This window comes from Onychomys torridus, chromosome 5, assembly GCF_903995425.1.
Source record: "Onychomys torridus chromosome 5, mOncTor1.1, whole genome shotgun sequence".
Taxonomy (NCBI): domain Eukaryota; kingdom Metazoa; phylum Chordata; class Mammalia; order Rodentia; family Cricetidae; genus Onychomys; species Onychomys torridus.
Window position 1 is genome coordinate 85,281,791 of NC_050447.1, and position 24,869 is coordinate 85,306,659.

A 24,869-nucleotide genomic window follows, 5' to 3' on the forward strand; every position below is an offset into this window, starting at 1 on the left:
CAGTAACAATCCATTGCTTGGCCGTCTGTTTATTTGCAAATCTATTTTACGCTGATGAGCCAGCACTCATAAACCCAAGACTCGACTGAAGCCCAAGGAAAAAGAGAAAATACTATTTTTTTAAGGCAAAAGAAAAGCATATGTGTATGTGTGTGTTTAATGAAAGTTAGAGTCAGCTGTCACTGCAGAAGCTTACAAAATTTTTACTTAAATTGGGTAAGCATCGATGCAAGGATTCCATATGCATTCCTTTAAAATAGCTGTGGGACATTTGTGCAAATTGACAGTTTATTGGAGCATTTTAGTGACTTCAATGTGGAAAAATCTGTAGCAAATGTAATTGCCTTCCTAAAAAGTTACGAGAGAATGAGTTTAATAATTACAATATTTAATAAAATAGTGCAGTGAAGTAGCTATAGACAAGAATAACATTTAAAATTGAATGTCTCTGCATCCATATCCCCAGAAAAATAAACAAAATTGGGTAGTATGAAAAAATCCCCATATTGGTATTAGGAAAAAAAGTCTATAAATACATCTCATGAGAAATGTTTGTCATATAGGGGAAAGCTAGGGGATCTTGTGAAGTACAAAAGTTACTAATCAATTAGAGGGTCACACCAGCTTGCATGAGAGGACTCAATGTTTTGTAATTACTTAACAGTAACTTACAAATTCATGTAAATCAGTCAAAACCCCAAACTTATTTTTAACTTTAAACATGACTCTTAACTCATTATGAAGATGATCTGAAGCCAGGCATAGCGGCATATGCCAGTAATCCCTGAACTCTCAAGGCTGAGACAGGAAGAGCAGGAGTTTGAGGCCAGTCTGGAAGCTGAGGCAGGAGAATCATATCATGGGTTTGAGGTCAATTTGACCTACACAGTGTGATCCTATGGCAAAACAACAACCAAAATATCAGAATTGGCAATACACAAAAATTAGTTTTTAAATATTTAAGACAAGCAAATGCGAAGAGACATGAAGCTGTACAACATGGAACCAGCTTGGCACCCACGAAGGAAAGCAGGTGGATTCCCTCAGGGGTGACCTGTCTCCAGTGGTGGCTCAAGGCCACTGGAGGGCAGAGTAGATGAGCCTAGAGTCTGTGTTGACAACGAACAGAGCAAAAAGCAGTTTGATTCTTGTCTATAACACACATCAGTGAAATCCAAATAGATTAGATCTGATCCTAGTTTTAAAAGCTAAAAAACAAAAACAAAAACAAAAACAAAAACAAAACTATAGGCTTCTTGTATCTGGGTGGGCATATGTTTCTCTAGGCTTGAGAAACTTTCTTGTATGGTTCAACTGGAGGTATTCTCTATGCCTTCACGACAGGAAGCAATGTTTTCTATACACAGAGGGGCACTGCACAGATGAGCTCACAGCAGCTGTGGCAACATACACAAACAAGACCTCTGCAAGCTTAGATCACACAAAATACCAGCCTGGAGATGGGAGGTAGGCACAAAATACCACTTCTAGCTAAGGCATTATTGGCAACTGATAGATGCTGGGAGAATGATTCTGTTTTCTTTACAAGTGTAGCCCTTGGTGGGTTGACCGTGCTCCAAGTGAAAGAATATATGGGCAGTACAAACTGTACTTGACGGGTCTAAAAAATGAAAAAGGACATGAAGTTGTGTGGGTAAAGGAGAGGGGGGATGGATCTGGAAGGAGTTGGTGGAGGAGTGAATATGATCAAAAAACATTGTATGAAATTCTCAAAGAAATAATAAGACTGAGAAAAAGGAAACAGAATAAAATAAAATAAATTTGAACACACACACACACATACACAGACACACACACACACCTGTCTACCAGAAGTAAAATATTCCTATCATCCTTGACTAGCCTTGGAAAATATTTCTAGCTTCTGCTACACAAAACTCATGGGCCATACAGAACAGGCTAGATGCTTATTAATGAAACAAACAGCAGATAAAAAAGATATGTGAAACATTGACAGAAAACATCAGCAGTCAGAAGAGCAGTCAAAGGATTAATTTGCATCATCAAGAGTAAAACACCACATAGAACAAAGGGTGAAGATATGATACAACATTATATTAAAAATGATGATTGGCAGCCTTCTTACTGGCCAGTAATATGAAATCTCAAAGAAGACACAATTTTCTCCTATCAGAACTGGATGAAATAACAAATACTGAAATTCATGAGAACTTACAGCAATAGATTTTAATCCCAGATGAAGGACCTCATTGACCTGGGAATATTTTTAAAGACTGTCAGTATCTAGATCCTATCCCTGATCAATTCCACCAAATCCACGAGAAGAGCCACCAGGGCCTCAATGATTTAGTTTGTTGCTGTAGAATGCTGACATGTGATTACGAGGAGAGGCCAGAGATTCTTTTCTGTAAACTAAGGTTTATTCTGTCACTAGTTCCTTTTAAAAGGAAAAAACCACAAGCCTTCTCAAACTTCAGGGTGTACATATTCTGCCCTTTTGAAAACAACTTTATTGGCTCTGGGGAGGTGGTTCAGTCAGTAAAGTGCCTCTTGCACAAGCGCAAGGACCTGAATTTAGAAGTCCAGAATCCACAGGAAAAACATGTGTGGAGCCTGTAACCTCAGCACTGGGGCCGAGGGGAGATAATTGGAAGCTTGGAGCTCATTGGCTAGTAAGTCTACTGAAATCAGTGAGCTTCCTGTTGCAAAAATTAATGTGGGGTACAATCAAGGAAGAAAGAGTTGTTGACTTCAGGCCTTACACACGTGCACACTTACACACATACATGTGCACACACCAATATGAACACATCCATACAACACATAAACTCACAAAAATAAAACTTTATTGGGGTAAGTTCATATACAAACATTTATACATATTGTATACTATATGTACACACACATACACACACACGTGTGTGTGTGTGTGTGTGTGTGTGTGTGTGTGTGTGAGAGAGAGAGAGAGAGAGAGAGAGAGAGAGAGAGAGAGAGAGAGAGATTTATGTGGGTGCCAGGAATGGGTACAATTTTGGGTCCTCATACTTATGAAGCAAGTGCTTCATCCAGTGATTGATTTCCCTAGCCCAAGTCTCTTGAATTTTTAAGTACAAGCACACTGTGCAGATTCCTATTACTTCTTTTTAAGACAGAGTATCTCAGTTTCTTTTCTCCTCCTGTTAGAAACCACCCTGACAAAAGCAATTTAAGGGACAAAAGACTTATATTCACCATTGTCCACAGGGTAAAGTCTATCAGGTTGACAGCTTGAAGCAGCAGGTCACATCACACCCACAACTGGGAGACTGAGAGAAAAGAATGTGTGTTCAGCTCACTATTTCCTTTTATGTTGTCCAGGGTCACAGTCCAGAGCATAGAGACACCAACACCAAGTCTTCCCGGCTTCTCATTACCTAATCAAAATAATCCTCCACTGGCATGCCCAGAGGCCTGTCTCCCTGGTGATTCCAAATCTCATTCAGTTGACCATGGAGGTTAACCACCACATGGGGTCTGTGTTTATAATCTGAGTTGGCCCCTTGAATTTCCTATATAACTCAGGCTGCCCTTAAATTCAATCTCCTGCCTCAGCCTCCTGAGTGTTGGGATTATAATGTACATCATTATAGGTGACTGAAGCTCATTCACATCTTATTCAAGTAAAAATTAACACGCATAAAACAACTCCACATTAGAGCTATCAAGAATTTGCATTCCCTGCCCATTCTCATATTACCTTTTAAAGAATTTGTCCCGTCGGGTGGTGGTGGTGCATGCCTATAATCCCAGCACTCGGGAGGCAGAGGCAGGTGGATCTCTGTGAGTTTGAGGCCAGCCTGGTCTATAAAGCGAGTTCCAGGACAGCCTCCAAAGCTACAGAGAGAGACCCTGTCTTGAAAACCAAAAAAAAAAAAAAAAAAGAATTTGTCCCACAGAAGTAGATCATGTATCTAAGAGATGCATCCAGATATTTGCAGTATAACTAGAGTAAAAATTAGTTGTTACCACTAAGGGAACTGCTAAACAAATTAACATTTACCTATAATGAAACATGTGGCAATTAAAAGGACCAAACCAAAGCACAATATTAAATATAAAAAGAAGAATATGGGTTAGGGATTGAGCTCAATGGTAGAGCACTTGCCTAGCAAGCACAAGGCCCTGGGTTCGGTCCTCAGCTCTGAAAAAAAAAAAAAAGAAGAAGAATGTAAGCTGGACATGGTGGTTTGCACCTATATCAGCGCTCAGGAGACTGAGGCAGGAGCATTGCTATTAGTTCACGGACAGCCCACACTAAATATTGAGTTTCAGGTCATCCTGGTCTAGTGAGTAAGATCTTGTCTCAAAAAGAAAACAAAAAAGTGTGGCTTTATTTGTACAAATTATGAAATATCTGTAAAGAAACCTCCATTCACCCAGCTTGAATTTTCATAGTTGAGCATGCACTAGTTTACCATTTCTATAATTTTTAAGAGCTTAAGACAAAGAAGGACTATATAACTTACATATGCTGCTGTTCTGTGCATTGGGGAAGCATTGGCAGGCCACAGCAGACAGCCACACCCACCCAGAGAGCCAGTCTGGGGAAGGAGCCACAGCCTTGCTAGCACAGATCTCAAAGGCTAGTGGACGAGGGAGGGACACGAGGCTCCTATTTTCCGGCAAACACGGTGTCTACTGACAGTTATGGCAGCTCTGTCTATATACAGATGCAAAGTGCATGAACTGGGCCAAAAGGGGCCCTGCTCACTCCTGTTTAGTTTTTCACTACAGAAGTGTCTGTAACATGAAGTCCTATTTTTTAAAAACAAAAGGCAAAGCAGTCCTTCACGTTATACAAACTGGGAACCAGCCAGAGCAAATTTTCTCCAATCAAACAGATTTTTGGAGAAAAGCACACTTTCAGGCACAAATGCGGTGCAACAGATACACCAGGGAATGGATTTCCTCAAAAATCTATTGCATGCTCAGGTCATTACATATAATTGCCTTAGATATCAAAATTTTACAATACAAAAATTTTATGGATAACTAAATGGCTAGCTCACACTACCTGCTCATGAACAGATGCACAATGAATGGATGAATGAATGAGTCAAAGTTCAAGACTCCCCCCAGGGTTTCTTTTCCCACTTGGGGTGAGAGGGTGCTAAAGGTGGGATCCACAGCCTTGAACATCCTGAGTATATATACTAACACTTGTAGGGATTATACTGTGTGTGTGTGTGTGTGAGAGAGAGAGAGAGAGAGAGACAGAGACAGAGACAGAGACAGAGAGACAGAGAGGGTATGAGTCTCTGTGTGTGAGTGGGGGGGGCGGAGAAAATGAGAGAGAGAGAGAGAGAGGGAGGGAGGGAGAGAGAGTTGATATTTTGTTTTGAGCAGTGTTTTCGGGATGGGGGTCTTGCCATGCTGCTCTCATTGGCCTCCAATCCCTGGGATGGAGTGAGCCACTGGAACTATAAGCAAGCGTCACCGTGCCTGGATGGAGATTTTTAGCATTGCCACTCTTTAGTGGTTGGGTTGATGTGGTGATATGGCGGTGACTGCCGGGGGGTGGGGGTCCAGTGGTTATGAGTCAGTAGCGTGCATTACCAAGCTCACCTCATTACTCTGCCCCCCCACATTTATGACAGACAGAAGGGCAAAGGGAAAAAAGTTAAAAACTAAAAATGTTATTCGTATGTGGGGTGCAGAGCCACCATTGGGGGGCTGTGCTTCCTTCCTTCATCACTTCTTTCGTGATTAAACCCCCAAAACCAAACCAAACCAAAAAACACCAAAAAACTCTGAGCCATGATGCTGACATTTTAATCTCCAGGACCCACAGGGTAGACGGATAGAACTGACTCCAGCAAGTTGTCCTCTGACCTCTATACTTATACTGTATTGTTTGCATAGTGCGTATTTACACACCCACACACAAACACACCACACACACACACACACACACACACACACACACACACACAAATTAATCAAGTAAAAAATTGCAATGGAACAAATTTGGTTTTGGACAATATGAGCTTATAGAAAATACACATTTTATGTAGCTCCATACTTAAAATATGTCCCTTCAAACATGATAATATTTATGAAAACATAGGTATGAACTGCTATGCAGAAACTTTATAGATAATGGGATTTAAGCATGATTTCTAACAGGTAATATCAGGGGAGGAGGACATAGGTGCATGTCAGGCTGACATCAGAATGTCTTAATTACTCTCACTATATTTTTTGAATCAGAGTCTCTCACTGAACACAAAGCTCCTTCTTTTGGCTAGAGTGACTCTCAGTGAGCTCCCAGGAATCATCTGTCTGATCATCCTCCATGACTGAGCTTACACTCTTGTGACTCTACACCCAGCTAGAGACCCAAACTCAGGTCCTCATGCTTGTGAACACTATCGGCCCAGCCATCTTCCCAGAGCCTCTAACATGTAATCCTTAAAGGCTTTCTACTTAGGTTATGTTTGAGTACTGATTTTTTTTTTAGGGTAACCCCCATGAGTGAGATAACATGTATAATCTTAAAAATATTACTCTGGACAGTGACACTTTTCTAACAGCTCTAGTTTACTGGGTACATGAACAGTGACCAGTGCTTTTCATTTTCAAATGGCCCCTTTGTAAGAACAACTTTGCTGCCACTTTAAAACCTACTCAGAGAATATGCCAGTGCTGCCTTCCAAAACTGGATACTAAGTCTCTTTACAAAGGCTCCTGTTCAGCCTCTCACTCACACGAAGCAATGCAAATGAGAGGGAAGATGGCGAAGCCATGTCTACAAGCCTCCTGGGTCCTGAGTTTCTTGACAGTGGGACAGAATCACCAGGCAACAGGCAGTAAAGATAGAAGCTGGATGCGGTCCCAGCCCGCAGCCGCCTTCTGTGTGGCCTGCAGCAAAGGATTTCTCAGCTTTTCCACCAATGAAACAAGGATCAAACCTCCTGCCACTCCAAACCTAAGACACAAGTAATGGGAATGGAATTTAATTAAGTGTAATTGATTGCAAAGTACATCAAATTCCTACAATGAAAAAAATATTTAACTCCCAATTACCACTTAGAACCTGTTAGCCAGTTAAGGGCTGTGTGTGTGTGTGTGTGTGTGTGTGTGTGTGTGTGTGTGTGTGTCTAACAGAGCCCCAGAAAAGCATCTTCTACAAAGATTTCAAACTGGAAACACATCTCTTACCAAGAACGCCCGTTCAGTGAGTCCTGGGTGCCTCTCTCAAAACTATAGCCTAGTGGCCTTTCTGATATGACTATCTTATTGATATCACTCTGAAGTCAGTTCGCCCCCCACCCCTCAGGTAACCTAGGTGATTTCCAGGCACCTTTGTTTTTCATGGTCTTAAATTCTAAACATGTGGATATGGAACTGAACAAAAGAGGGATTGCCGTGGTTCATGGATCGTGTGAAATGAAATAGATATGGTTGTTCTACAAATCCAATGATGGAGAGTGACCCTCCTGTGTGATGCTGAAAATTTCTGCCTCCAATGCAACCCCTTGTTACTGGTCTGTTCCTGTCTACTCAGCTCCATTTTTCCTCCACTTGCTATTGGACACATCTTCCTAGACTAGTCTTTTGTCGCCCCCTGGCCACTCTTCAGGGAAGGGGGCATCTGCACAAATGGTCCTGGGGACCCACCCTCCATTCCTCTTTTATTCCATAATTATGCGAGGGTCAGACCCACAGCACGTCAATGTCTCCAACATTGCTTCTTAATGTCACCTTACCGAGCCTAGAGCTGAGTCCGGAGTGACACAGACACATCCTCCCCAGGCAACAATCCTAGGAAATGCCAGCAGGTGAGAGAAACATGATCCCAGACACCCCAGAAACCTCTGCAAACTACCAAAGGGCCAGCCATGCCCTTAACATCTCCCTGATCACCTTAGTTTTCTCTTCAGTTCAGTGCTAAATTCTGGACAGAATCCACATAGAAATGGATTCTCACAGTATTTTATCCTTGGGTGAAGTCAGTCATTCTTCAGTTTAAGGCCATGTACATTAACGTGTTTGAAAGCCAAACCTATGTATTTCTACCTCCCTATGCCCCACCTGCCTTTACCAGAGACTATCCATCTGTGTCAGTTTGTAACAGCCCTTGTAAATGATAAACCCTCTTTCCCAAACAATTGCTTCTCTTATTTCAGGAGTTTTTCCATATACCAGGTTTAGAAGTGAATGAAATATCACTATGGTGTTAGGGACTCAGAAGAACAGTAGCACACAGACATTAGGAAACCATTCCCACTAATTATTGGAAATTATCAAAAGCAAAATCTTTTTCTTGCAAGATTTTAAAGCCACTCCTGGCCAGTGGAGGAAGGGGTATCTACATCAAGACAGCAAGTGCAAAAATAAAAGTGTATCTCTCAGGAGAAAGGAGCTAAAAGAGGGTGCGGGAGAGTCGGGAGAGCTGTCACTGAAGGGACTCTGACTCAGAGGCAAGACAAACTGCTGTTGAGGGGCGGAGAGTAAAGACAGTGGAGCACTGTGCCCAGGAACTTCAACCTCCTTTGCACCAGTTAGGCAAAAGTTCAAGGATCATGCTCATGATCCTTGGCAAGAAAGCCTGCAGATAAAGAAATGAATTGAGTAGCACCTCTCTACTGAAGAAGCAGCTAAGAAGTTGGACAACCTGAGCCATCATGGTAGCAAAATACAGAATGTAGGTACTGCTGAAAAGCAGTGTGGACCTTCATTTACAATTAGATTGTGGCCTACAGCCATACCATCCTGAACATGCAAGATCTCAGGAGGTAAGCAGGGCCACTTGATCAGTACTTGGGTGGAAGAATGTAGGCAGACTCTTCAGCTAGGGGGACAGAAGAAGTTGGAAGATTGATGAGTGAAAAAAATGTAGTGTAATCTTTAATTTTAAAAAATTGTGTTCTAAAATCCCAGAAGTGTGTGTGTGTGTGTGTGTGTGTGTGTGTGTGTGTGTGTGTGTGTGTAAACTTTTTCAAGTTGAAGTGTATGAAAGTTAAAGCCAATTATTTCAATATCAAGTCCCCTTTCTTATTTGCCAGGATCTGAGCTCACAGTGCTGGATAAATAATAAGCTACAGTTCATTGACCTGTTTCAATATTAATGAGCTCATCAATTTTTTCAACAGCACAGACATTCTATCCTTGGAAAATGGTAGGGAGAAAGTAAGGTCAACATTACCATTTCTCTGCTAGTTTAAGTCTACACTGGAGCCATAATTTTATAAATTAAAATGACAGGTATATTTATTTTGAGATTACCTAGAGACATCCAATTTCGCATTTCAGAGACTTTTTAATATCCTTTTGTGTCTCTGTATAAAATGGTTACCTGTGTCAAAAACCTTGAAATCATTTGTAGATCTACTTTTCCTCTTATTGGCTGTGTTAAGAGTATTTACCTGTGGGAGCTATAAGAATTCCAAGCAATTTAGTGTCTGGCCAAAAGTATCACATTTGCACATGATTTCCTGATGAATAACTTGTGTGAGTCTAAGTAGCACTTCATCAATAAATGTTTTCCTTAGCTGTTCTGGGACAGAAACAGCACATCCCCATTTGGCCCCCAAACTATGTGGATTTATCCTAAGTAGCTGAATCACTCAAGGTAGCCTTCTATAACCAGGCTATGAGGAGACTCTTTGCCATGGTCCCAGCAGGATGCCCTCAGCTCCCTTACCCAGTGCCTTCCCATTTGACCCTAAGGGCCAAAACTCTTTCATTTCTTAGCACCAGTGTCATTGGCAACTGGCTTCTTTTTATTTAATGATGGTAAATCTACCTTTCAATATATTAACTTACTGTATTTTCCTCTTTTAATTGATCTGCTAGAAATTTTAAAGCAAAACTTGAGGACCACCTGGGCAAGTGAGCAAGACTCCATATTATGCAACTTCTATGGTCACAATCATGCACAGTAGAAATAACTATCGCTGCCAGCAGTTACTGGGGACTCTGTGCTAAGCACTTCAGATGTATTATGCTCCATTTAATATTCATCATGATCCAGGCATTCAAACACTTTGCCCTTCATTACCAATGAGGAAACTGAAGTTGAGGAAAGTTGAGTCACCTGAAGCTGCTGAATTGGTAAAGTAGGGTCCCCACTGACATCTTTCCTACATCAAAAACCATGCTTCTGCCTACCCCATTGTCCTGTCTCTTGGCTGTTCTCATCTTTCAGCCCCCTTTGACTCTTCCTTTACTCATGAAAAAAAAAAAAAAAAAAAAAAAGACAATGGGCTCTGAGAAAACATCAAGACTCTCCAACTCTTCTTCCAAAGGGCCATGTCTGAACCTGGATGGCCTATTATACTCAAGATGGCCACTTAAGATTTGTGGACTGCAATGTTCACCCTCTGTCCGATGTATAGTTGGTAAAGATTTTTTTTCCCATTCTGTAGGTTGGCTCTTCACTCCAATGATAGTTTCCTTTGCTGTACAGAAGTTTTCCAGTTTCATGAAGTTCCATTTTTCAATTGATCTTAATTCCTGCGCTACTGGGGTCCTATTTAGAAACTCTTTTCCCATGCCTTCGGGTTAAAGTTTATTCCTTACTTTCTATCAGATTTTAGTTATCAGGTTTTATGATAAGTTCCTTGATGCATTTGGAGTTGAGTTTTGTGTAGGATGAGAGATAAGGAATCTAGTTCATTCTATATTTAGCTACCCAGTTTTATCAACACCATTTGTTGAAGATGCTATCCTTTCTGCAATATGGTTTTGTTTTGTTTTGTTTTGTTTTCCTCTTTATAAATCAGGTAACCATATGACCATTGGATTATATCTGGATACTTGTTTCTATTCCATTTGACCAATGTGTCTGTTTTCATGCTGGCACCATGCTGTTTTTATTACTATAGCTCTGAGGTATAACTTGAAATCAGGGATGGTGGCACCTTCAGTGGTCTTTTATTGTTTAGAGTTGCTAGGGCTATATCCTGTGTCTTTTGTGTTTTCATATGAATTTTGATATATTTCATTTTCTTTGTAGAATTGGGTTGGAATTTTAATGTGATTTCAGTGAATCTCTATATTGCTTTTGGAAGAATGTCATTTTCACAATCTTAGTCCTATCAATCCATGAGAATGGCAGGACTTTCCATCCAACAGTATCTTTTTCAATTTCTTTCTTTGGTATCTTAAAGTTTTGATTGTACAAGTCATTTACTTCTTTGGTTAGATGTGTCTCAAGATGTTTTTGAGGATATTGTGAATTATATGGTTTTCCTGATTTCTTGCTCAGTATATGTCATTGGTAGATACAAAAATTACTGATTTTTGTGTTAATTTTGTATCCTGCTACTTTGATGAATGTTTATCTGCTACAGGAGTTTTGGGTGGAGTGTTTAGGGTCTTTTATATATGGAAGCAAATCATCTGGAAACAGGAATACTTCAACTTCATTCTTTCCCATTTGTATTTCCTTTGTCTCCTTCACTTGTTTTATAGCTCTGGCTAAGATGTCAAACACTATATTGAACATTATAGAAATTGGACACTCTTGCCTTGTTCCCGATTTTAGTGGTAATGCTTCAAGTCCTCTCTGCTTAGGATGATGTTGGTTACGGCTTTGCTATAGACTGTCTTCAGTATGCTGATATATATTCCTTCTACCCCTAGATTATCAAGGAATTTTATCATGAAAGGGTGTTGGTTTTAGTCTTTGGGTCTATTTGTATTGTGGATTACATATATTGATTTATGTATGTCAAACCATCCCTGTACCTCTGGAATGAAGCCAACTTGATCATGGAGGATGATCTTTTTGATGTATACTTGAATTGATTGTAACTATTCTATTGAGAATTTTTGTATCCATGTTCATCAGGGAATTGGACTTTATTTTTGTTGAGTCTTTAATTTTGGTATTAGGGTAATACTGGTCCATCAAAAGGATTCAGGGGTGTTCTTTGCTTTTCTATTTTATGTAAGGTTTTGAGAAATGCTGATGTTTGTTCTTCTGTGAAGGATTGATAGAATCCCTCATCAAATCTTGTCCTGATTTTTTTGTAGTTGGGACTTAAGTAATTTTTATTAGTTTATTGAGAATTCTATTCAATGCATCTTGATCACAGTCACCCCCTCACCCAACTCCTCTCATACTCATACTCACCCTCTCCACTATCCCCTCTTTTCTTATTCAACCAGGAGTCATGCTATAAAAGATAACTGACTATATTTCCCAACAGCTGCATATACCAATAGCTCCTGTGGTAGGATTTCATGCCCATCTTCACTCTTCCATGTTGGGATTTTATCTTATTGAGTTTGCATAGGTCTTTTTCTTGCCATCACAATTGCTGTGAAGTCATATGTGTAATTGTCATGTTGTATTTGGAAAACACTGTTTCCTTTGATGTTATCTACCACTTCTGGTGCCTACATCTTTCTGTCCCCTCTTGGTCAATGATCCTTGGTATTTAACATTTTCCTCTTTTTTTTTTTTCTGGTTTTTCGAGACAGGGTTTCTCTGTGTAGCTTTGCGCTTTTCCTGGAACTCACTTGGTAGCCCAGGCTGGCCTCGAACTCACAGAGATCTGCCTGGCTCTGCCTCCCGAGTGCTGGGATTAAAGGTGTGTATCACTACCGCACGGCAATCCTTGGTATTTAAGTAGTGGGGTATGATCTGTACATCCTATGTAGAGCTGAGCACGCCATAGTCTCTTGCTCTCTTGCTCTCTACTTTTTGATCAGTTGAGGGTCTCTTTGTCAATTGGCACATACTGCAAGAAGAGAAGATGCTTCTGATAAGGTTTAAGAGATGTACTGATCTATGGGTATAGCAAATCATTGTTTTAATACTGTGTTAATTTAGCTGATTAATAATATTGGATTTTCTCTGGAGCCTATGGTCTATGTAGTCACAGGTTCCTGGCCCCATTAACAGTGTCAGGTATGGGTTCCATCTCATGGAATGGGCCTCAGAACCCATCAGAAAGTAGTTGGTTACTCAGATAACATTTGTGCCATTATTGTGCCAGTTGGGCCTATCTTGTCTGCTCAGTTGCAGCCTGCAGAGCTCACACTCAGTGAGATTAATGATCACTTTTCTCCCCTGGTAGCATGTACATGGCACCTTCCAGCACTATAAAAGTTAGCCAATAGTGAGTGATGAGACTTCCAGGTGAGTGTCAGCTTAATGTCTCCATTTTCTTTGTCTCAAGTATGCAGTGTCTTCAGCAATAGAGACTCTAACAGTCAAGTTCTGGATACTAGCTTCTTACTATTGGTAAAATCTTGTAATGCATGAGGGTGTATGAGATACCATTGGCCATAGCTGGGGTATTTTTAATTACTGTGCCTATCTCATTGGTTGTTATATTCTATTTAAGTTATTTACTTCACCTTAGTTTAATTTTACAATCCAGAAATCCATTAAATTGTCTAGTTTAGAGGCATATAAATTTTTAAAGTTTATACTTAGGATTCTCTGAGTCTCCCTGATGTCTGTTGTAGTGCATCACCTTTTCATCTCTAATTTTATGAATTTAAGTCTTCTCTCTCTTTCTTTTTTTTTTTTTTTTTGGTTAATTTGACTAAAGGTTTGTCAATCTTGTTAATCTTTTTAAAAAACAAACTATTTTGTTGGTTATTTGTATTTTTTCCATTTCTATTTCATTAATTTCAGATGATTTTGATATCTCCTTCCATTTACTCTTTTTGAGTCTTGTGTATTTTTGTTTTCCAAGACCTTCATGAATATCATTAAATTTTTGACAAATCTAATTTTTTTAATGTAAGAATTTAACAACATAAAAAATCCTTTTTGGACTGCCTTCATTGTGTACCATAGATTTTGGTATGTTATGTTTTTATTTTATACATTTAATTATAGGAATTTTAAATTTTCATTCTTGATATCTTTCTCTTTTTTGTTTTTTTCTTTATTAAGAAATTTTTTATTCACTTTACATACCAACTACAGAGCCCCCTCTCATTCCTCCTCCCACTCCTCCCCGCTAGAATCTCCCCCAACCCACTACCCTTATCCTCCTCCAAAAAGGTAAGGCCTCCCATGGGAAGTCAGCAAAGCCTGGTACATTCAGCTGAGGCAGGTCCAAGCCCCCCCCCCCCAATCAAGGCTGTACAAGGTGTCCCACCATAGGAAATGGGCTCCAAAAAGCCAGCTCACACACCAGGGATAGATCCTGATTGGTACCTTTCTTGACCTTGCTATCACTTAGTAATGTACTGTTTAGTCTACATGAGATTGTTTACTTCCTGTAGTTTCTTTTGCTGTTAATATCTAGCTTTGTTCCACTGTGGTTAAATGAAGGATGTTATATCAATCTGCTATATTTGTTGATATTTGTTTTGTATCCTAATATATGGTTAATTTTGGAGAAAGTTCCATGGACTGCTGAGAAAAATGTTTATTCTTTAGTATTTGGGTGCAATGTTCTATAGATGACAATTCCATTTGGTGTATGACACTATTTAATTAGACTGTTTCTCTGTTTAGGTTTTATCCAGATGAACTATCTATTGATGAGTGTGGGGTACAGAAGTCACCCATGAACATTGTGCTGGAGTTAATCTATGGTTTTAGATCTAGTAGGATGTCTTATGTCTTTTATTAGATTATATGAACCAGTGTTTGTTTCATATATGCTTAGAATTACAATGTCCTCTTGGTGGATTGTTCATTTGATGAGTATGAAGTGGCTTTCCTTATCTCTTCGGATAGTTTTGGTTTGAAGTCTGTTTTGTCAGGTATAGATTTGGTGTACCTGCTTATTTCTTAGTTCTGTTTGTATGGAATACCTTTTTTCCCCATTCTTTTAAGGTGCTATCTATTTTTGATGATGTGTTTCTTGAATGTAACAAAAAGATGGATCCTATTTTCTAATCTAATCTGATAATCTGTGTCTCTTTAGTAAATAATTGATGCCATTAACATTAAGAGTTATTACTGAAAGATGTATGCTAATTCCTGTCATTTTGTTGGGTCTGTGGAGTTTTCTTAGACCTCTTTTAATTAACTGCCCTGGTATTTTTTTTTTCTGTAACCTTGCAAATGCATTTATTCTAGTCTTCAGACCAAATTATTTCTTCCAGTATCCTCTGTAGAGTTGACTTAGTGGTCAAAAATTCCTTTAATCACTTTTATCATGGAAAGTTTGCATTTCTCCTTCAACTCTAATTGTTATTTTTCATATCTTGGACTGATTTATCTTTTTTCGTCTCATGTTTTATGCTCTCTACCAGCATGTGCATGTCTTTTTTGAGTTGTGTGAACAGGCTTATAGACATTCTTTTGAATTCTTTTTCTGGACATTCTTCCAGGTCATTTTCAGTAGTTGTTGTTATTATAAAATTAGTATTTTTTAGAGGAGATTCATTGTCTTGGTTTTTCATGTTTTTGTTGCTATGCTAAGACCTGCACATCTGGAATATTTTATTGGTTGAATTCATTTATTCATTCTTTCTTGTTTATTCAAGTCACCTTTGTTCTTTCAGTGGATACATTTACAATGTTCAGGAAAGGACTAGGTCTTAGTAGGGCTGAGATGTTCATTTTTTCCCCCGCTAGGACTGATGTAAGAAGTTCTAGTTTGGATAGGTTAAGTGTAAGCAGGGATGCTGGGACCCCCTATTTGCTGCAGGAGTCCATAATGGCTGGGATCCTGGAGTAGGATGATGTAAGGGATCTTTTTCAACCTCACAGCTAGTTTGACTACCCAACTTGCTCCAGGGATTCTCTGTCTTTGCCTCCAAGCTCTGGGGTTAGAGGCAGATTCTCTACACAGGAACTCACATAGACACCAGAAATCTGGGCTCCAGTCCTCACACCTGTTCAGCAAGCTCTTTCCCCACTGAGATATATCCCCAGTCTCTCCAATTTCATTCTTTTGTGTGTATATCTTCAGTTTCCCCAATTTGAGTGACTAGAGTAATTCTCCATTGTGAATCTTTACCTGGCTCTAGTCTGTTCTGTTGGTCATTGTGTCTGTTCTCATTGTAGTATCACAATATTTTAGCTAGAATAGCTTTGAATATAGTCAAGTAAAATGGTTAAGTATTTTTTCTGCTTGCCTTAATTTTGATTTAGCCATCAAAATTTGATTCAAATAATTAGATTTTAGGTTAATTTTGCTAATTTAGGGTCCACTTTACTCATTTCAGGACAGAATGTGTTTTATACTTACCCTCTTTGCATTTATCTTGTTAAATTACACACAAAGAACAAATTATAATATGTAATATATAATACTGTAAGTAGGCAATGACAAATGATGATGAATGTTACTTGAGGTGTCCAAATAATGTAACCTTCCTGTCTCCTAGGAAGGCAGATAATGTTACACAGAATCACAGGTTAAAGCTGGAACACAGATCTAAATTTCAAATGCAAGGACTTATTCTGACTTTAAAATTTCTTATTTCTTGAATTTCCACTAACTGGATTTATACGAAGCATACTGGGTATGCAAAATTACTGCTATTTTCATATGTAGTGTATTATTTGTGTGTGTGGTATTTGTATATATGTGTGGAGGCTAAAAGTTGACATCTTATCAACCAATATCACTTTTCACTTATTTTTTAATTTTTTGAGAATTTCATATATGAGTATTGTATTTACATTATTTCTACCCCTCCTCCTCCTCCTCCCACCTCCAATACCTCCCATGTCCACCTTCCTCTCAAATGCATGGCCTCTTTAATTGTTGTTACATATGTATATGCATAACCAACTGAGTTCATTTAGTATTGCTCATATACACATGTGTTTAGCTGACCTCATTGGAGCTGAATAAATTATGAGGATGCACATCCCTGGGGAGAGCTGGTTCTTCCTCTCTCATTAACCATTGATTGTCTGCAGCTCTTCATCTAGGGGTAGGGCCCTGTGCAATTTTTCTCATCCATGCTGGCATGTCAGTTGGTGTTGTCATTATGTGGGTCTTGACTAGGCAACCATATTGTTCAGATTTTGTGGATGCAAAGTCCCTTTCATATCTGTAACATATTACCTCACTGCAGGTGTCCTGGCTTTCTGGCTCTTACAATCTTTCTGTCTTCTACAATTTTCCCTAAGCCTTAGGTATAGGGGTTGCATTATAGATGTGCCAAGAGGGAATGGGCACCCCTTGGTCACTTATTTTCTGTATTATGACCAGCTGAGGGTCTTCACTGCAAAAAAGAAGCTTCTTTGATGAGAAGCAAGAACTACACTTATCTGTGTGTATAAGAATCAGTATTTAGAATGCAGTGAGAAAATACATTGATGACAGAAAATGTCAGGAGTAGGCTCTCCTCTAGGTCTCTGACTGGTCTAGCCATTGGTAGCTGATTGGATTTATATCCCTATTCACCAGGTCTTAAGTACAATTATACTGCTATTTGTTAGCTTCAAGTAAAATGCACCATTATTCCTCCACTGGGGTCACTTTGCCAGGCCAGTCATTTTTACAGTCATAGGCTTCACTGCTAGGTTGGACTATTTATTGTTTCCCTCTCTTGGCCTCTGCCTTTTGAGACAGGCTCAGCTCTGAATCTAGAGCTCCTTGATTGGATAACAAGCACCTGAGATCAGCTGGTCTCCACCACTGCCGCAGATGACAGATCTGTGTGACCATGTCTGGCCTTTCCGCAGGATCTGAGGCTCCACACACTGGCCTCAGGCCTGCTCAGCAAGCACTTCACTGGCTGAGCATCTCTCCAGCCCGTCAGTACTTATTTTTGCAAGAATGAGTCAGGTTAGCAGCAGATCCACACTCAGAGCACAGACACAAACAAAGCTAATTAAACTGTGGTTGCTACTGTTCTGATGTGGACCTGCCCTGGTGCCCAGAGATGTCTGCCTTTGCCTTTGACTGCCAGGGCATTCTGTTGGTGCCTGTTAAATGAATTCTTTCAAACCAGTAACATCACCGTGATTCACATCAGAGGAGACTGAAGACCAGAATTCCCACACAGAGAATTAAAATACACTTCACAATGCCTTCATTAATTTTTCTGGACATTTGGAATTCAGGAAAACATTTTTTTTTCCTAAGAAATTCTGTCAGTTTTCACTGAAGGAATGCCCCTTAGTAGAAGGGAGCTCATTTTTCTTGCAGAATTGTCCTTGGCTCTTTCACACCCTCAAGATCATCCATTTAGAGGGCCTTTGTCAGAGTCTCAAAAGAATGCACAAAGGCTGATTTCCATGCTGCCTCAAGGTTATGTCAAAGCATGGAAAGGGCATTGGTTAGGTGTCACATAAACATCTGTAAATACGCAATACCCTTGGCCCATCTGGCTAAAGATATGAATAAAGAAAACATGAGGTAGTCAAAACGTTCTGTCCCATTTTTTACCCATATTTTTGGACTTCAGCCTTAAAGAAAGCTTTAGCACACCAGGAATGAATGTTAATCTGGGCTGTGGCAAACCATTTTTCTTGCCCTGTCCTCCATTCAAATATTTATATGCCTCATGGGCTGGTCATCATGTAAGGTATTTTCCTGTTATCTGACTGGAGAGAGATGTAAGTGAGCCAATGCATATCATAAGCACCTACAATGTATGACATGCTATGACACAGGTTTCAGCTGTGGTTCTCAATCTTGAAAAATCCTGTGGTATGGGTGTCATCCATCTCATTGCACAAGTTGAGGCTTTTTAAGGCTCACACCACAACTCTTCTACAGTCACCGACTAGCCAGTAATACAGGCTGGAAGTTAGATCAAGCTTCAGAGCACCATGCTCTTCGACCACACCAAATGAAAATCATAAAGCACAGATGAACCCAGTTCCTGCTGTTGACCGTGCCCATCCCTACCCCCCTCCAACACTCACCAGGAGAGAGAACTGGTACCATTCAGGTTCAGCTTCCTGAGGTCAAAGCTTGACTCCTCAGAATGATAAGACCTTCTCCTGTGTATGTTCAAATGACAACCACAGTGCCCACACTCTTAAATAAGACACGTCAGAAACTCAGAAGTGGAATACATATGTTTAGAAATGGATTTCCCCTGACTACTGTAAACATAGCATGGAAAGTTTTTCTTACCTTTAAATATTTCACAAGCTTCTGAATCTGCCAATACTCGGATGGCAGGTCAGCATTGGCTTCTTGGCGGTGATCCGGGGGCTCCTCATCCTCCTCACTCTCTGAGGAGCTCTCACTGGCAGTCTCCTCAACCCTGTCGCCACTCTTACTAAGAACAGCAACAAGTCCACAGTGTAAGATACAGCATGAGCAGGGCTGTAACAATATTATAGCAACTGGCATATGAGCAGCAGATGACGTCAACAGACTGTGAGCCTCAGAAGGAAGCACAGTTTCTACACATCTGCTAAAAGCCAACAGTGGCAAATGTATTCAGTTTACACACACACACACACACACACACACACACACACACACACACATACACATACACACACCACTTAGAGTAAAGGTAATGCAGAACTATAGAAAGAAATGTATCCAAAAAGACTACAGACAAATCAAAATGCTTAAGTAATCCACAGAAAAGGAGGGGAAGGGTGGAAACAGTAGAGATGAACAGAAAACAATGTTTGAAATGGCACGCGGGCCTTAGATACTGCATAGTACCCTGGAAAACAGATGAACAGCTGGCTGGAGTTAGAATGAGGGCGGGCATATATGTGACTGTAATGGGGTAACACTAGGGAACCCCGCATACTGGTGAAGTTCTATGTTCTGATTGCTGTGTTCATTACAGGATGGGGTAAATTTACTCCATCATGCATGGGTAGATGAAATACACATTGAAGCAATGTTCATGTCCTGGTGTTGTAACTGTACTGTGTGATCACTAGAGGAAGCAGGGCTGAGGATACTTTGTACACTACCTTTGTACTTTCCTAGGAGTTTATAATTATTTCAAAATAAAGAGCCTTAAAAGTTCTTTAGCACACTGAATAAATTTATTACAGTGAACCAAAAGTAAAGCTGGCATCGACACAGTGCAGGGTCTTAATGACTGTTTTAGCCCAAGTGTGCCAATGTTTCTATAAGAATCTTTCAGCCGGGCAGTGGTGGCGCACACCTTATTCCCTGCACTAGGGAGGCAGAGGCAGGCAGATCTCTGAGTTCGAGGCCAGCCTGGGCTACAGAGCTAGTCCAGGACAGGCTCCAAAGCTACACAGAGAAACCCTGTCTCAAAAAATAAATAAATAAAATAAAAATCTCTCCCCTTCCGCCTGCCACCGCTCTGAGACCCCCAACACCAACGGCCCACCCTATCGTCATTCTGTTTCTTGGTTAAATGGAAACTATACCCCATGTTCATAGCTGGCCTTAGAGGTATCTCTTACTTTAGAGTCAGTAAGTAGTGAGCACTCTCTGTGATCCACATAACTACAGTAGAAGTATATTCTATATCCTGGAATATATTTAAAGCAACCCAGCACCCTCACTTTTACTGACATCACCATCAATATGTTGAGTACACTGGGGCACTTGTACAGTACTAAGGAAGTCTACAACTAGCCTGGCAACTGGCCATTCTGAGTGGGTGGCTGTAAGGACATGGCCACACCAACCAAAACATACCGAAGTAACTGTGCACGGCCTGAGGAAACAGACACCGACGACCTTTCCATTTTTCCTTGTTTTTCCTCTTGGCTATCCTTTACAGAGCTCTTGTGGCTAAATAAATAAATAAATAACAAAAAGAGCTTTAGTATGTTGCGCTGGTGAATAGGACACAAAAGATGGAAGAACATATGGATGGTCCCAGCACTTTCATGAACCCAAGCAATGCACTTTCCTGACATTGATTAACACATTTCATGCCTCACACTTACTGTTTGTTCTCCAAACACAGACATATGATTTATATATTGAAGAAATGCTGTGTGCAGTTTGGCTATGCTGGCTGTGATGGTACACACTTGAAATCCCAGCATTCCAGAACAGGGGGAGGGAAGGAAGGATGAAAGAAAGAGAGAAAGTAAGTTGATCTGAGACACTGATACATGAAATCTTTAGGAAGAGGACTTAACGAGAGGCCTTTAGGTCACTGGGGTGCGACCTCCTAAGAACCTGGCCACTCTGTCGCTTATTGTTTCCTGGCCACAAGGAAGCCAGCCATATTCTCCCATGTGCTCTTCACTGTGGACATCTAGCACACCTACCAGATTAAAAAAAATTATTTATAGATTCTGAACTGAAATTTCTAAAATCATGAGCCACAAGCAACCATTTCTCTTTGTAAGTTAAATAACATGGAAATTTTGTTAGAGTAACAGAAACATGAGGAATTTCTTCTATTAACTTCTGACAGCCCCAGAATTTGAGTAGCAATAACACTCACACACAATGAGTGAATGTGTGTATGTGGGTGGGGGGGGGAGAATATGCATCTACATATGCAAGTATAGTCCATATGTGCATGTGAACATGTGTGCACATGCATGTGGGGGCCACGGACAAGCTTGGATATGCTATTCCTCAAGCACTATCACCTTTTATTTGAAACAGGGTCTCTTACTGGCCTGGAATACATCAAGTAGACTAAGGTGACTGGCCAGAAAGTTACAGGGATCCACCCAACTCCGTTTCCTCAGCAATGGAATTACACTCACACACTGGTCTGCTCTGGGTTTTGTTTGTTTTCTTGTTTTGAGTTCTGGAGATTGAACTCAAGTTTTCATGCTTACAAGGCAAACACTGTATTGGCCGAGCCTCCTTCCCAGCCTTTGAATAACAGTAATTCTTTTTCTTTCTTTTTTTTTTAATTTTTGTTGTTATTTTGTTTTGTTTTTGTTTTTCAAGACAGGGTTTTTTTTGTGTGTGTGTAGCCTTAGCTGTCCTAGAACTAGCTCTGTAGACCAGGCTGGCACGGTGATACAGAGATCCTCCTGCCTCTGTTTCCCAAGTGCTAGGATTAAAAGTATGCACCATCACGGTCTGGCTATAATTCATAATCTTTACTAACTATATTTCTTATGTTTAGTATGGGTACTTTATGGCACAAGCTAGAGCCATCAGAGAGGAGGGAACCTCAATTGAAAAAATGTTTCCATAAGATCATGCTGTAGGCAGGCAAGCCTGTGGAGGGTATTTTTAAATTAGTGACTGATGAGGGAGGGCTCAGCCCATTGTGGGTGGGGCTACCTCTGGACTGGTAACCCTGGGTTCTATAAGAAAGCAAGCTATGCAAGTCATAAGGAGCAATCCAGTAAGCAGTACCCCTCCATGGCTTCTGTATCAGCTCCTGCCTCCAGGTTCCTGCTCTGTATGAGTTCCTGCCCTCACTGCTTTTGATGATGAACTGTTACAAGAAACTCCGAATGAAATAAACGCTTTCCTCCCTAAGTTCCTTTTGGTTATGGTGTTTAATCACAGCAATAGCAACCCCAACTAAGACAGTATCCCAGTGTCCATGTTACAGAGGTCTGTTAACATTGTTGAGACTCCATCCTTCTTATAGTATTATTGTTGCTACAAAAATTTTCCTGGTGAACTCCATGTAAAATTCTCTTTACTACTATGTTTCTATGGCCCATGTTATTTCTCCATGTATTTTAGCATAATTTCCTTTTCTCATATCACTTGTTCTTGCTCACCTACTACACAAAAGTGACCTGTGTTTTTTCTTCTTCTGTCATAGAAGTTGGAACACAAGAACACTTACTGCTACATCTTTCCACTTAGGATATTCAAAGAAGGAAAAGGGAATTAAACAGGAAAGGAAGGGAAATACACACTCCATATGTTCTAACAAGACATATAATTCCAAGGAAAATTAGGCAAATATGTAGCAATTAAAGATGCACCAGAAAACTCTTGTAAACAACTACATACTCTTTGTAATCAACAGTTGCTCTCCAGTTTAGGCTCGGCTCCAATCTCTTGGTTATATGACTTTTCCCAAAGTTAATCTGGTTCTTCTCCGTCTTACTCTTCTCTGAACCAGCTGCAGATGAGTGCCCATCTTCTACTTTGGGTTTCTCACTGGGCTGTTGGTCCTTCTGTTGTTCCTCACTGAATCTAAGCTCCTTTATTAAAAAAGAGAGGGAAAGAGAGTCATGGTTACAGTGACATCAGCTCTGAACTACTTAGTGCCATCTAAAGATGAGGGCTGGATAAAGCCAGGAAAGTCTCACATGCATCTACCTGCTGTTGCTTACCAAACCAGTTTGAATAAGGGCAACTTTGAGACCAAAGCCTTTGTTAGAGTCATGCATGGCATAATATGATGTTTCTGAACTCAGCTCTATGGCATAAACCTACATGCTACTCACCACCTCTTGAAAAAAGCCCAAACTCCATCCCTGTATTGACTAGGATATATTATATTAAATTACACAAGTTAAGGATAAAAAAAGCACCTTGAAGGTGACCAGAAATAAAAGACATATTCTGGGCCTGAAAAAATGGCTCAGTGGTTAAGAGTGTTTCTGTTACCTTTCATTGATAAATGGAATTGAATTGAAGACCCAGAAATAAACTCACACACCTATGGACACTTGATTTTTTTTTTTTATAAAGAAGCCAGAAATATACACAGGAAAAAAAGAGAACATCTTCAACAAATAGTGTTGGTCAAATTGGATGGCTGCATGGTGTAGAATGCAAAGAGATTAATTTTTATCACTCTGCACAAAATTCAACTTCAAATAAATATATGACCTCAACATAAAACCAGGAATACTGAACCTGATAAAGAGAAAGTGGGGAATAGGCTTGAATTCATTGGCACAGGAAAAGACTTTCTGAACAGAACACCATTAGCATGAACAGTTTGGACAACAATTAATAATTTGGGCCTCATGAAACTGAAAAGCTCCAGTGCAGCAAAGGACACCACCATTCAGACAAAGAAGCAGTCTGCAAAATGGGAAAAGATGTTCACCAACACTATGTCTGATATAGAGCTAGTATCGTAAATATATAAAGAATTTAAAAAACTAGATATCAAGAGAACAAATAACCAAATTTTTAAAAATTGGGGTGCAGATCTAAACAGAGAATTCTAAAAAGAGGAATCTCAGATGACTCAGAAACTCTTAAAGAAATGTTCAACATCTTTAGTCACCAGGGAAATGCAAATCAAAACTACTTTAAGATTTCAGCCGGGTGGTGGTGGGGCACGCCTTTAATCCCAGGCACTCAGGAGGCAGAGCCAGGTAGATCTCTGTAAGTTTGAGGCCAGCCTGGTCTACAGAGTGAGTTCCAAGACAGGCTCCAAAACTACACAGAGAAACCCTGTCTCAGGAAAAAGAAAAAGATTTTATCTTACACCTGTCAGAAAAACTAAGATCAATAAAACAATTGACAGCTTAAGCTGGTGAGGTGTGGAATAAGGGAAATATTTATCCACTATTGATGGGACTCAAAACTTGTACAGAAATCAGTGTGACAGTTCCTCGGGATTATGGGAGTCAGTCTACCTCAAGATCCAGCTATACCACTTTTGAGCATACCCTTGATCTACCACAGAGACACTTGCTCAACCATGTTCATTATTGCTCTATTCATAATAGCCAGAAATTTGAAACAACATAGATGTCCTTCAACAGATAAATTGATAAAGAAAATGTGGTATATTTACACAATGGAGTATTACTCAGCTCTTTAAAAAAATGATATCATGAAAATTACAGGGAGATGGATGAAAATAAAAAAAAAAATCATCCTGAGTAAGGTAGCCAGAAAGATAAATATGGTATGCATTTACTTATGTCTGGATATTAGCCATTAAATAAGAGGTAACCAAGCTGCAACCCATAGACTCAGAGAGGTTTAGGTATAGAGGAAGAAACTGGGGCTAAAAGGGGGAGACTCATAGATTTCCTTGGAAGAGGGAAATAATAGATTTTATGTGTGGACAGGAGTGGGGGGGGGACAAGAATGTGAGGTTCAGGTAGGAGTTGGGGAGATAAGATTGAGGGAGAGGATGAAGGGAGACAA

At 39.9% G+C, this 24,869-nt stretch overlaps 1 protein-coding gene across 2 annotated transcripts in view; it reads right to left on the reverse strand.

Moving 5' to 3' along the window:
- Positions 1-24,869, reverse strand: part of Odad2 (outer dynein arm docking complex subunit 2) — a 156,602-nt gene that overhangs the window by 109,591 nt on the left and 22,142 nt on the right. For both annotated transcript variants that reach the window (XM_036188139.1, XM_036188140.1), the window contains 3 exons: positions 22,761-22,954; positions 20,505-20,600; positions 18,993-19,140 (listed from right to left, as the gene is read on the reverse strand). In XM_036188139.1, the coding sequence (XP_036044032.1) occupies positions 18,993-19,140; positions 20,505-20,600; positions 22,761-22,954 (438 nt within the window). The remainder of the gene's footprint in view (positions 1-18,992; positions 19,141-20,504; positions 20,601-22,760; positions 22,955-24,869) is intronic.